Source organism: Mytilus trossulus, chromosome 3, assembly GCF_036588685.1.
Source record: "Mytilus trossulus isolate FHL-02 chromosome 3, PNRI_Mtr1.1.1.hap1, whole genome shotgun sequence".
Classification (NCBI taxonomy): Eukaryota; Metazoa; Mollusca; class Bivalvia; order Mytilida; family Mytilidae; genus Mytilus; species Mytilus trossulus.
In genome coordinates this window covers 81,718,379-81,733,460 of record NC_086375.1, presented here as the reverse complement: position 1 = coordinate 81,733,460, position 15,082 = coordinate 81,718,379, and the positions used below count along the sequence as shown (strand labels likewise).

The following is a 15,082-nucleotide window of genomic DNA, read 5'->3' as shown; positions in this document are numbered from 1 at the left end:
CTGTTTTTATGTAACTTTTTTCCATGAAATATCGTCAAAAGTGCAAACATACATTTTGTACTTTCAAAACAGTAATAAAGCATCTATTCTAGAACTTAAAAAACAAATTACTTTAGAAGAAATTCGTGAACAAATTGATACTTTAAAGTATGGGAAAGCACCGGGTCCGGATCGCATTACTAACGAACATATACTATATGGCGGGGATCAAGTGATCAAATATTTGTGTAAACTTTTTAATATGATCTTGAAAACAGAATATCTTCCTGTTTCTTTTCGACATGGTATCATTATTCCACTGTATAAAGGAAGTCACAAAGATAAAACTAATCCCAACAGTTACAGAGCTGTGACATTAGCATCAGTTTTAGGAAAACTTTTAGAAAAGATATTTTTGACTCATATTCAAAAGTTTTTGGAAAATATTAACAATGTTGTACCTCATGGCTTACAATTTGGTTTCGTCAAAGAACATGGATCAATTCCTGCTATTTATACATTAAAGGAATCAATTAGGTACTATATCGAACGTTACTCATATGTGTTTTCAATATTTTTAGACAACGAAAAGGCATTTGATCGTATATTGCAAGACGGACTTTTGTTTAAATTGTGGAATGCTTGAATTACCGGTAAAATGTGGAAAATAATACATTTGTCATATAAGACAGAAACTGCACATGTACAATAAAATTTGTAAGGGTTCCGCGGAACCCAGTGTCTCGCCTACTTTTGCTGTAAATCACAGGCTAAACAAAAATGAGGAAAAAAATCAATAAAAAATTCCTCTTGATACTATCTTATGATTGTAAGAAGCTTCTGTCCAAGTTTGGTAAAAATCTAGAATAATTAATGAATCTAATAAATGTTTTGAAAACTTTAACTGCAGACTGTATGTAATGTTCACTGGAAGAAAATCTAAGTCCATTTAAAAGTAAAATACAGGAAAAATGGAGTTGTCTTTTTACAAAATTTACTTCTGGATACTATCTAATGATCATAAATAAGCTTTTGTCCAAGTTTAGTACAAACCCAGGATAGTTTAAGAAAGTTATTAAAATTTTAAAAACTTTTACCACAGAGTGAATGTTATGTTTCCCGCAGAAAAACTAAGTCCATTTAAAAGTAAAATACAGAAAAAATGGATTTATTTGTTTACAAAATTTACTTCTGGATACTATCTTATGATCATAAACAAGTTTCTGTCCAAGTTTGGAACAAACCAAGGATAGTTTAAGAAAGTTATTAAAATTCTAAAAACTTTAACCTCAGAGTGAATGTAATGTTTCCCCGCAGAAAAAACTAAGTCCATTTATAAGTAAAATACAGAAAAAATAGAATTTTATTTTTTCAAAATTTACTTCTGGATACTATCTTATGATCATAAACAAGCTTCTGACCAAGTTTGGTAGAAATCCAGTATAGTTTAAGAAAGTTATTAAAATTTCAAAAAACTTTAACCACAGAGTGAATATTTGTGGACGCCGCCGACGACGACGCCGACGGAAAGTAGGATCGCTTAGTCTCGCTTTTTCGACTAAAGTCGAAGGCTCGACAATAACCGTTTGAATAGTCAGGTGTTTCAAATAAAACAAGGCGTAGGTCAAGGTCGAGTTATGTCAGCGTAGCTATTTGCGTTATTTATCAACGATTTAATAACTCAACTATTAGAAACAAACTGTGGATTAATGATTGGACACATACACATACCTCCAATTTTACTAGCGGACGATACCACTTTACTTAGTGGCACAAAATCTGGTTTTCAACAAATGCTGAATGTATTGAATAAACCATCAAAATCTACTATAAAATATAATGAGACAAAGAATGAATTTTGTCTGGGTGAAACAAAGGTTCCTATGAAGCAAAGTATTATTTATGCTGGAACTTTGAATGATAGCAATATGAAATCATACGACCGTACTGAAAAGGCGTGCAAAAATATGAAAATGAATTTACATTCTCTCTACGGTATAGGACTTAATCGGAATGGCATGAACTCAATTACAAATACTACTATTTGGAAACGTATTGTGTTACCAACTGCACTTTACTCGTGTGAACTTTGGGGTCAGTTAACATTTGCTGAAACTAGAATGTTAGAGCAAACGCAAAGCTACTTTGTGCGATTTGTATTGGGCCTAGATAAACGGTCGCCAACTGATGCATGTACAAGTTCTGTCCGGCTATGGTCTATACAAGGACTAGTCGATAAATTCAAATTATTGTTCCTGGGACGGTTGTTCAGAGCTAAATCCAATACAACTCATAAACAAGTTTTTACGTACTCTACGTCTCAGTCAACTATTGCTTGGCGAATCCGATAAACGTTCAATAACCTATGACTTAATAAAAACTCTGATTAAATATGATATGCATTCCTTTCTTGAGAGTTACATGAATGATTTGTATATCCCGGATAAAAAAACTATGGTCCCAAATTGTTAATCAATTGAAATCAGAGAAGAAAATATTTGGAAATCAGCTATACAGAGTCGACCAGAAGTTACTATGAAATACAAAACAGACTATCTATTCACAGACTTTTACGTCTTGCCGTTGTCTATCCGCACTTGAATACTAAATTATTAGTCATGGTAAAACTGGGCTCAATAGCAATAAAGAATGGTCAGTGCTCTTTTTGTGGATGTTACTCCACAGATATTGTTCAACACTTAATTTCGTACTGTGAAAAACTTTTGGATGTAAGAAATAACATGTTTTACGGAATTATTGACGTTTTACCGGTCCAGGAATCTGTACTCTTTTTTTCAGCACGATGATAGTGATATAATCGTAGTTTTACTTGGTGGCATTACAGATTTTATGCATTCTGTGAACTCTGACAAATGGAGAAACATGATGTGTTGCTTGGCAGATCATATATTTCATCTGTACGGTATATTTAAAGGCGAATTATCTGAGCATAGGTTTAATTTTGGTAGCATGTAGATATAATATACATATATATATTGTATATATATGTAAAGTGGGTTTTTCTTTATGTTTGTTTTTGTGTGTGCTTGTCTGTGTGCTGTAGGAAATAAAGAGAATCAATCAATCAATATGATTACGTTATCATTTTAACGATACGTTTGGTTTTAAAATCAACGACACAGCGACCACCAAGACAAGTATATAAGAGGTCTTCATAAACTGGGAGTATATTACAATATATCAAGATCTAAATCGACTATACAAGTTTAGGAGTTGTGGTATAATTACCAGTGCGGCAACTAGTTTAAATATATATTTTTGTTGAAAATGACAAATAAAGGCAACAGTAGTATAGCGCTGTTCAAAACTCATAAATCCAGGTACAAAAGACAAAATCGGGGTAACAAACTAAAACCGAGGGAAACGTAATAAATATAAGAGGAGAACAACGACACAACACTGAAATGTAACACACACAGAAACGGACCAAGCATCAGACAAAATCCCACGAAAATAACAAATATAACATCAAAACCAAATACATGAATTTGGGATAGACAAGTACCGTGACACGTCTTATCGCAATGTGAATTAACACTAAAAAATAAGAGAAAACAAACGACGCAACGTCAAAATGTAACACATACAGAAACGAACAATAATATAACAATGGCCATCTTCCTGACTTGGTACAGGACATTTTAAAGGGGTAAAAATGGTGGGTTGAACCTGGTTTTGTGGCATGCCAAACCTCGCACTTTAATGGCCATGTTAAATATAACATAATATTACAGGACTACAATACAAATAAATAGAAGAACATATTAGAAAAAGAAACACATGATTAATAGATAACAAAAAGCATCAGGTTTAAAATTCAATACGCCAAAAACGCGCCTCGTCCACACAAGACTAACCAGTGACGTCCAGATATAAAAAATCGAAAGTGAAAAAAAGTATAAAGTTGTACAGCATTGAAGATCAAAAGTTGAAAAAGGTTGTTTCAAATACGGCTATGTTTTTATGCTTGGGATAAGAACATCCTTATTATTTAGAACAATTAATGCTATTGCAAACAGTAAATTTTATCAAATGAATATAAAAGAGATATACATAATGAAACTGAAGTATTAACTAATTACAGAAAACTAAACCCGAATACATAATGCTAAGACCAACGCAGAATAGACACATCTGACTCAGTATAGGCCTCAACGCAATAAATCATAAAAATGACGTCACATACGATGGCGAAAAGGCACAAAAAAATACGTCACATTTGAATTTATGAAATTTCTGAAACAGTACAAAAAATATTATTTAGAACAATTAATGCTATTGCAAACAGTAAATTTTATCAAATGAATATAAAAGAGATATACATTATTATGTCATAATGAAACTGAAGTATTAACTAATTACAGAAAACTAAACCCGAATACATAATGCTAAGACCAACACAGAATAGACACACCTGACTCAGTATAGGCCTCAACGCAATAAATCATAAAAATGACGTCACATACGATGGCGAAAAGGCACAAAAATTACGTCACATTTGAATTTATGAAATTTCTGAAACAGTACAAAAATCACGTCACATATGAAAAACTATAATTCAAAAGTAAGATAGAATTAGGATTGATTTAAAATTATATTAGTACTTAATAATTATATTACATTTAAACACAATGCATATTGCAATACTTATTAATAGCAATTAACTATAATATATATATATATGTCCAGTTTGTTATGAATCCAACTTGAATCGTAAATCATCGTACAAATTACGTTGAACAAAATTAAATCTAATAACTGAAGGCGGTGATTAATTTTTTCTTTCAATAACACATACATATAATAGAAAAAGACGTCAACACATTTGACAAAATATTAGAACTAAATACTGATATTACATTTAAACACAATGCATATTGCAATACATATTAATATCAATTAACTATAATATATATCCATAGATATAGGAAGATGTGGTGTTAGTGCCAATGAGACAACTCTCCATCCAAATAACATTTTTTTTCAAAAAGTAAACCATTATAGGTATAAAAAAAAGTAAACCATTATAGGTCAAATCCAACTTCAAACTTTAATTATCGTACAAATTACGTTGAACAAAATTAAATCTAATAACTGAAAACTGTCAATCAGAGACAACGTAAATGTAAATTCTACAAAAAAAGTAACTTAACCAAATACCTAAAATCTAAACCCCAATATGAGGCGAAACTTTCCAAGTTTATTGATTTACGATATCTTCTAAAGCACTATATAAAACTGTTTAAAATGACGTACATTTAAAAAAAATTTTTATCATGATGCTCGTTTCTGAATAGTTTAAGATTATATATGTAAATAAACTCATCACAGATACGTACCCCGACTAAATTTAGTAAATACGCCAGACGCGCGCCTCGTCTACAAAAAGACTCATCAGTGACGCTCGAATCCAAAAAAATTAAAAAGGCCAAATAAAGTACGAAGTTGAAGAGCATTGAGAACCAAAATTCCCAAAAGTTTTGCCAAATACAGCTAAGGTAATCTATGCCTGAGGTAGAAAAGCCTTAGTATTTCAAAAAATTCAAAAATTTGTAAACAGTAAATTTATAAATATAACCATATAATTGACAATTCATGTCAGCACACTACTAGGCTTGTGATACCCTCAAGTATATGAAATGAACAACCGAATTTCTTCAGCATACTCCATAAATTCAGATGTTGGTGCTGTTAATATCAGTCGTCGTCTGCAAAGAAAGATGAAAGAACAATATATTTGAATACAAGCGGTTTTTAATTAGTACATGCAAATATTAATTTTTGTTCCGATTCGAGTTAGCACTCCAATTAATCAAAATCGAAAGATACATATGTGTCACAAAAATGTATATTGTAAAGTTTCTGTGATATTCAGTTGTATTGTCTTTGTTTAAATGTGTAGTCCAGTGAAATAATATGACACTTTCCTTGCACATTTGAACTTCAAAAGGTCATTTGAAATAGTGCATGATTTGAAAAAAACAAATATAATACTTTGTCTTCTTTTATATATATAAGAGATAATCTTTTACTAATGAAGGTAAATAAAGATCAATGTACGAAATCGTACAAAAGATGTCTCCATTATGTAGCAATATTAACATATGTCGTCATGTATGACAACATCAATATATATCGTCATGTATGACAACATCAATATATATCGTCATGTATGACAACATCAATATATATCGTCATGTATGACAACATCAATATATATCGTCTTGTATGACAACATCAATATATATCGTCTTGTATGACAACATCAATATATATCGTCATGTATGACAACATCAAAAGATATCGTCATGTATGACAACATCAATATATATCGTCATGTATGACAACATCAATATATATCGTCATGTATGACAACATCAATATTTATTGTCCGATATATATATTGATGTTGCGATATTATCGAGACATTTTTTGTTAGATATCATACATACGTTTATATAGATATTTAAAAAAAATAAGTCGATTGCTGCTCAGTACAATCGACGATATAATACATTCTATAATACAACCGAGGGCTGAAAGACATGATTTATGCAGATTAATTGTAAACTCCAGCCAGAACCTCATATACACTAAGTTTTCAATAGATATAGGAAGAAATGGTATGAGTGCCAATGAGACAACTCTCCATCCAAATAACAATTTATTAAAGTAAACCATTATAGGTCGAGGTACGATCTTCAACACGGAGCCTTGGCTCACAACGTACAGCAAGCTATAAAGGGCCCCAAAAATTAGTTAGGTAAAACCATAAAACCATTCAAACGAAAAAAACAACGGTCTAATCTATATAAAATTAACCCATGATAAAGTTTATACTATTCAAAATTGCCATATTTGCCCATTCAGGTTGATTTATTAAAATATAAGCAGGTACATTCCAACTATTCTTATACTGAACATCAGTTCAGAAAAAGTACACATCAGAAACTCATCAAGAGGTACAAATTACAGAAATGAATAACATTGCATGAAAGATTTCTGCTAGATAGTTTAAACAGATATTGTCATTTATTTATAAATAAGTCAAGGCATTACTAAAACAATAACAAAACAAATTAACATAAACGAGTTATGTGGAATTCCAGGTTTTTTTTTATACTTTTTAAAAGTAAAAACACGAAAATACTGAACTCCGAGGAAAATTCAAAAAGGAAAATTCAAAATAAAAAGTCAAAATAAAAAGTCCAAACACATCAAACGAATGGATAACATATTCCTGACTTGGTAAAGGCATTTTCTAATGTAGAAAATAAAAGTAACTTAAATTTGTAATTTTATTTCCATAGGTGTCCATTTGTACAGATTTAAACAGTCTCATATATCGGGCTATTTTCCTATGAAATGTAACTACTTCCTGATGAAACGCGTATCTTCTTCGTGATGCACTTACTATTCATATCCAAACTTCTGAATGACAGATTTCTGTTTGGGACTATTAAAATATTATCTTCCTTTAAAATCTTTAAAGAAAAACTTGTCAATATTTTCAACTGCGTGCTTATTCGACCTTTTTAACTTGTTTGATTTCAGCGTCGACAACACACGGATCTGGCGTAAATAAAAGTCTGATATTTAAAGCTGTGATCCAACTGTCTAATCTATATAAAAACATGCGGGGTCATCATTGGCACTAATGGTACCTATATATGTAACAACAATTGCTATATTCTAAGGTTGTACTATGTATTTGTAACGTGACGGTACCCAAATTGCACCTGTTTTGACAGATTTTTCAACTACGTTTTTTTATGATCCAGACAAACATTTCCATTTTGTGTTTATTTTGTAGCCGTATCCTTCTTTATAACATAGGTACACAAATTAGATTTTCATTTCATATGGAATCATAGAAAAATTGGTCTGAACTATTAAACCTCCAAACCATTAATGATTCTGTAATGAGGTGTACCCAAATTGCATCCATGCTTAAATTTGCATTGTCAAAAGTCGTATTAGAGCTTTTGTTTATTTTTATGCCCCACCTACGATAGTAGAGGGGCATTATGTTTTCTGGTCTGTTCGTCCGTTCGTCCGTCTGTCCCGCTTCAGGTTAAAGTTTTTGGTCAAGGTAGTTTTTGATGAAGTTGGAAGTCCAATCAACTTGAAACTTGGTACACATGTTCCTTATGATATTATCTTTCTAATTTTAAAGTCAAATTAACTTTTGACCCCAATTTCACGGTCCACTAAACATAGGCATCTGTGTACTTTGGACACATTCTTGTTTTCAAATATTTTGAACAAATGGATACTTTTCCATGCTTACCCTTCTTTTTTTAAGAAATGGATACTTGAGACATATTGTATTTGCTAATTTAAAAAAAATGACGTTTTGATGACGTCGCATGGCGACGTTTCAGTACATTTTGTCTTTCAGTAAACACTTCATCTGTTGATAAATACTGTAAACGTTTGTGTATATCTAAATATATTTACCTATGATGAAAAACGTGCATAAAAGTACAACTTGTTTAGTCTCTATGAAATCTTGTAAGATTTCCACTGCTATTTTTGCTAAATAGGTGCAATTTGGGTACCGTTACGTTATATATTGCCTTTTCCTGAATAAATATTATTATTATAGGTGTTTTTGGATAAACTCATGAATGAAGCGTTCAGTTATGATCATTGCTCATGTTAAAATAATATGTTAATTACAATATATGTGTATTTTCAGAGTAGAAAGATGTAATACCACCAAATTATATTACGTCACATCCGGGTGTATATAGGAAAGAGAAGTTGTAAAATGTGCATTATTTTGTCATCTGTAAGTAATGGTAGATCATTTCGGGAACACCGAATCAGGGCTGGCAAGTGTCCCCTCTTCTGCAGTCAATACCCCTGCTGCTATAAACATTCTTGATCCGCCACTGCTAATATTCCAAATGCTTGGAAAAGGGGGAAGGGGGGGGGGTGGCAAGGAATGAGTTGCAAATAATTTGGTTCAAAAGAAATGCATAATCCTCATCATACATGTATATCTTCAAATAGACTGTCATAATGCAAATTGAAATGTAGGCTGTACCAGTTGACAACTCATTGGTTATATAATCATAAGTTCATGCAAAAAAAACTTTAATAAAAGGAGTATACGTAGGTCAGGTAAAGGCCGATTTAGGCATCAAATTTCAGGTCACGTCATCTAACGAAAGATTTTTGACACTTTTTAAACAATTATTATTTTTCAATTAATTCAATTAGTTTATGTGAAAGATTTTAACTGATATAATCATTAAAAACACTCCTTAGATATGAAAAATCTATCAAAAATGCCAAAAAAACGTCACTTTCAGATGGTTTTTGTCAAAAATGAGAGTGGCCGCATCCGTGTTCATCCTCAACCTTTATATATGTTATGTAGTGTCGTCAAATACAACTTACATTTCAATATTACATCTAGGAATGAACACGAATGCGAACACTTTCATTTAAGACAGAAACCGTCTAAAATCTAACTAAAATGCTAAAATTGTGAAGATTTCAGTAATTTAGCATGACTTAATGATGCTAGTACCAGATATATGTGCACTGTATTGTCAAAAACAGCCCATATTTATGTAGCAAAAGCATTCTACTTTCCAGTGAATAGTTGAACGATTACATTTTCACAATTTCGTAAAACTGCTATATTTTGGGGCCAAAAAGGGGTCTTACTGTGCCTACTCCTAGCTATGAAATTGTAATTGTTTCCTGCAAACTGAAGAATCTTGAGGCGTTTTTGTTCACGAATCACTTTTGTTCAATTCAAATGACACTTTTATGCATTTTGGCTTTCCAGTAAGTTTAAATCACAATTATTATATTAATTTCTAGATACACCTTAATGATCCTTAATCATCATGGTAATTTGTCTTTTAAAAAGTAACTATTTTAGGTAGTCTTACCTATATCACATAAGTAACCTTTAATGTCTTCACGACAATGACACCTAAAGCCTGCTGCCACATCTGATTTAATACATGTACCATGAACACAAGGATCAGGATTACATGGTTCTACAAGTATAATATTTACATTTTACAAGAATGTTGTTAAATGTATTCATTTAAAATGATGTAAACATAACGTAATTAAAGTTCAAACATAAATAAAAACGGAGAGAAGATACAAAGCTGCAAATAAAAATAAACTATGATTCGAATAAAACCAGACAAAACCTTGTCAAAGGAAACTCTAATATAACAACAGTATAGTCCTTAAATTATACACAGAAAATGAAATAAGAGGATTACCGCAAACAATTTAGAAGTTGTAGTTGGTAATGCAACAAGCTATTGATGACGGCGTCCGTGAAGCTTTCGAAGTTTTTATTTCAATTTACCATTCGAAATACTTGTGTAAAAGGCTTCAAACCTTTTATACGGGATACTAGTACTCAAGTTTTGGAACTAAGGTTCAACAGGTACTTTCAAAAGTGTAATGTAGTCGGTCCTAGATTGTTGCTGAAGAAAAATGAAAAGTGCCTTATAGATAAATGAAATTCATTGCCGTTAAGTTAGTTTTCCACCGGCCATCATGGCCAACTTCTCTTTTTGCTGCTAGAGGGTTGCTGCTTATAAGGAAGCTATTACACCAAGAGTTCCGAATGCTGAAGTTGAAATCATCCCTTCGAAAATTTTACGGACGCCATCACAAGTTTGTTGATCGTTATGGAATAACCGTTTCACAGATGATATCAGATATATTACTTAGTACGTCGTAAGTACAATCCGATTTCCCTTTACATGAATGTTAACTACGTAATTAGACTTTTTATCGGGTTTGTAATAACAAGAGCAATAACACGACTGATGCTCCATGTGGATCAGGATATGTTTACCCTTCCGAAGTACCGGATATCACCCACAGTTTTTGGTGAAGTTCGTGGTTGATAATTATGTGTACTATTATTTGTCTGTTTGTCTTTTTCATTTTTAGCCATAGCGTTGTCAGTTTGTTTTTGTTCTATGAGTCTGACTGTCCCTCTGGTATCTTTCGCCATCTCTTTCTTTATTTAAGTCAAGATACAATGCAGACATTACTGTATGGTATATCAATAAATGACACATAATCACTTCACGAATGAACAAGGAAAACACATAAGAAAAGGCTGATGTTTTGTGTTTTAATGCAACTTTAAAGCACCTCATTTTTAATGGTGGAAGAAGCCGGCGATCTCGGAGAAAACTACCGACCTTCGATAGGAAAACTGACAATCCTAGTCAACTAAGATTGGAGTCGAGTGCACGCGCACGAGCGGGTATTGAACTCACAACCTCAGTATTGACTGGCTAGTGATTACAGTAGTAACTACTTAGAACACACGACCACCGAGACCCTAAAGCAAATGAAAAGCGCCTTTATTGCTGTATTTCAAGTGAAAGTTACAGTGTGCAAATAGAAGGTAGTATTCACCATAAACCCTTCATAAATATATCATATTATATATTCATATAATAAAAGATAAAACTCTTCGACTTGCTTTATTTATACCTACTAGGACACACCCGTGATATCGCGGGTCCGTGACTGAATTAAGGTATATAACTATGCGCAAGTCTTATTTTAGTATTAGTATTGTCATCTGATAAAGTCATGCCGATTATAAGATGCACAGGTTTTCTCTGCTTTCAAATCTTTCTGCTTGAACCCGTCGAACTGGAACTTATCAATTATTGGTAATATTAATTATTTGGAAAACAAAAGGTCCTGGAATGGAGTATTTTTTAATCAACAACATTGTCCTACATTAGTTATAAATAGAGATGAATTTAGATTCGCTGTTTTACGTCATGTATGCCCACTAACAAATTGAAAACTGTTCCTCATTTTTAGTCTTGTTATCTTAGAAAGTCTTACTGATTAAAATACTACAATAGGTAGCTATTTGACAATTTAGTAGTGTCAACCCTGTGATTATGACCCGTGTATATAGCATATTAACCCTGAATACACCGTTTGGTGGTGCGCCTGTCAGATGCGGAACGTACAGATTAGGTAATAGGTAACAGGTGAATATACAATTGGTATCGGTATCGGACTCGACCCGGAACTTGTTAATTATTGGCAATATTAATTACGTGGAAAACAAACGGGCCTGGAGTGGTGTAATTTTCAATCTACACCTTTGTACTATATTAGTTATATATAAAGTTGAATTCTTCGATTCGTCGTTTTTACGTGATGACGGCTGAAAAATTGGACTTCGTAATTTTAGTATTATAGATTTAATAAAGAGTTACGACAATCCTTAACATTTTTGTTGTTTTAGTTACGACCATCATGCTAGAAGTTTTTAATGACTATTTAACAAAATTGGAATGTTTTTATGTATCAAATTTGGTTTCAATATCAACGCACTCACAATTAGTATGAGACAAAGCAGTTTAGCTCAAATTAACATTTTACTGCACGAAAATCGAAAAAGAGTTGTCTCCCATTTTCGGATGGTCGTAACTTTAAGTTTCGACCATCCGCTTACGACCGGTGGTCATTAAGAACATAGATGCATATTTTCAAGTGTTAACAATACTGATGTATGTCATCTTAAAAATAGAATATACCTGTTTCACACCGAGAACCTCGCCTATCAGCCGAACAGTCACATTTGAAAGAAGATCCAGCTTTTGAACATGTACCGCCATGCAAACACGGATTTGGTGAACAAGAAGATCCTATTTGATAAAAAAAAATTAATAATTAATGTTTGATAGATTTTATATTAGAACCAAATGGGTAGTAAATGTAGTTTAATACCTCCTTGCTTCATGTTAGGTGTTTATGTTATCAACATTTGTTTATGCTTTGTATTTTCAAATATTTCGGATGTTCTTTTCTTGTTTGTTAAAATTTGCTGGTTAATATATTTTAGAAAATTATTATTGACGTCAGTTTTTTTTTAATATCTTGCAATTTACAGCTTTTAATTTTATTTAGTAACACTTGTCTACTGTTAAAGACAATAACTTGACCTCAATGTTTAGAGTTTGAAAGTGTTTAACTGCACATCTTATTGTTCAGTATTTGTAGAGTAAACTAAAACATGAGATATGTCACTTTGTCGTAGTATTTTAAAAAAAGCAAGGTACTGTAACGGATACTGATCACATATCCTCGTCCTAAAGAAAGGAGTAGGTCCGGTAAGGGCCGATTTTGGCCTCAAATTTCATGTTCATCAAACGAAAGAGTGATTAAGTCATTAAAAACGCTACGATTCAAGCTTAAACATGAAAATTCTATCAAATATGCCAAAAATCGTCACATTTAAGATGGTTTTTGTCATAAATGAAAATGGCCGCATCCGTGTTTATCCTCAAGCTTTATATATGTTAGTATGTATTATCATCAAATACAACTTACATTTCAATATTATGAATGAACATGAATGCGGCCACTTTCATTTGAGACGGAAACCATCTAAAATTTAACTAAATTGCTTAAATTGTGAAGATTTCAGTAATTTGGCATGACTTAATGATGTTAGTACCCGATATATATTGTCAAAAACAGCTAATATTTGTGTAGCAGAAGCATTCTCCTTTCCAATGAATAGCTAAAAGATAAAATTTTCACAATTTTGTAAAACTGCTATATTTTGGGGCCAAAAAGCGGTCTTACTGAACCTACTCCTTTGTTCTTCTTCACAATAAAAAATCCGTTCTTTATTATTTACTGTAATCATTTCATTATTTCAATCAATCTTGCTGGAACTGGTGAGACATTTATGTGTTTCCAATTGTTTTTATTTTCATGTTTACTTTGTCCTGACTTGTATCCTACCATTATGATAAACAGTAATCAGTACCCATGGCTACATACCAAGCTACTAATTTGTTCTGGCGTATATCCTAGTTGCATATTTTACTACTAGACGAATTGTATTGAGTTTACTGCCTACATTTTATTTAAAGCTGCTTATTTGTCCTGTATTTTATACCACCGACATATCAATCTATCAAATTAGTTTCGAGTGAGTATGCTACCTTCATACCAAACTATCAGATGTGTTGGCTTGTAAATACTACTACATTTCAATTTTCTAAGTTTTATTGCTGAACATTTGATGATCTGTTCAATGTTTGCTTTGTCTTGTTGTTTTATACTATCTGAATATAATACTGGCCATTTGCTCTGGATTGAAAACTAAATATTCACATCAGTCTACACATTAGTATAAGCCAATTTTCCTCGTGTTCGGTTGTTTTGTTATTTTACATTCAAAACAATAAAATGGTTAACACAATAAATACTTTAGCCTTATTTTTGCGTCAAGTGTAACTTGATTCTATCGAAGTAACACAAACATTTCTTTGTTTGCTCTGTATGTAGATTTTTAAACTATGTTAGATTTACTCGAGGGAAACATATAATGATTACCTGAACCAAAATACTCGGACCCGTTTACAGGAACCAGTCCAGTTGTACTTGAAAAATATACATTGTTTAATCGACATGTTTTGTGTATGTAGAACACAGAGAGACAATTCGTTGTCTTCGTACATTCATTTATACACATAAGTTGACTATCTAACGTCAGCGTATAAAGTTCATTTGTTGAAGCCAAATAACTAGTGAGGTTAACATTCCTAAACCAATGTGACAATTTACCTGAAAAAAATATAAATAAATTAGAACTAACATTGCTTACTTGTTATTGTTTACGGATAGTATTTTAAATTGATTTTTGAAACTGAGTGATTTGGTATTGACAGAATACTGACACGATGTAAAATGGACTAATCAGTAAAAGTGTTTATTTACATAGACGAGTAAAAGAACACTATAACCAGTACCTAAGATGACAAACAACGTCAGTACCTAACTGCAAACATTGTAAAATCCACTACAGTAACACATGACACAAATAAGGGTACCATCTATTTTATTGAATAAATAAAGTAAATATTTTTCAAACGCATTTACTCTTTACTCTTTTATGCACTTACTGTGGAGTTAACAACTGTTAATACAAAGCTCACAATCGGTTTGCCCGACTTAACCTGTGTGCTTCAAACTATAGAAAACAGTAGTTTTAAACTTTATTAAACCATCGAACTCAAAGAAACTTAACAACGTC

The 15,082-nt window shown here is 32.0% G+C and overlaps 2 protein-coding genes across 2 annotated transcripts in view; both read right to left on the bottom strand.

Annotated features, from left to right (window-relative positions):
• The window catches only part of LOC134712608 (maleylacetoacetate isomerase-like), a 270,737-nt gene that overhangs the window by 143,820 nt on the left and 111,835 nt on the right, over positions 1 to 15,082 (bottom strand). The window lies entirely within an intron of this gene.
• On the bottom strand, positions 5,077 to 14,585 carry LOC134709768 (adhesive plaque matrix protein 2-like). Its single transcript, XM_063569916.1, has 4 exons — positions 14,383 to 14,585; positions 12,570 to 12,680; positions 9,912 to 10,022; positions 5,077 to 5,708 (listed from the first exon to the last, which is right to left on the bottom strand). The coding sequence occupies exons 1-4, from the start codon at positions 14,519 to 14,521 to the stop codon at positions 5,698 to 5,700; spliced, it is 372 nt and encodes a 123-aa protein (XP_063425986.1). The 5' UTR covers positions 14,522 to 14,585; the 3' UTR covers positions 5,077 to 5,697.

Coding starts and splice junctions, on each gene's coding strand:
- LOC134709768 (XM_063569916.1), bottom strand. CDS start 14,521: ATGTGTATAAATGAATGTACGAAGACAACGAATTGTCTCTCTGTGTTC. Junction 12,681..14,382: donor GTCCGAGTATTTTGGTTCAG/GTAATCATTATA, acceptor TTTATCAAATAG/GATCTTCTTGTTCACCAAAT. Junction 10,023..12,569: donor AGGTTCTCGGTGTGAAACAG/GTATATTCTATT, acceptor TTATACTTGTAG/AACCATGTAATCCTGATCCT.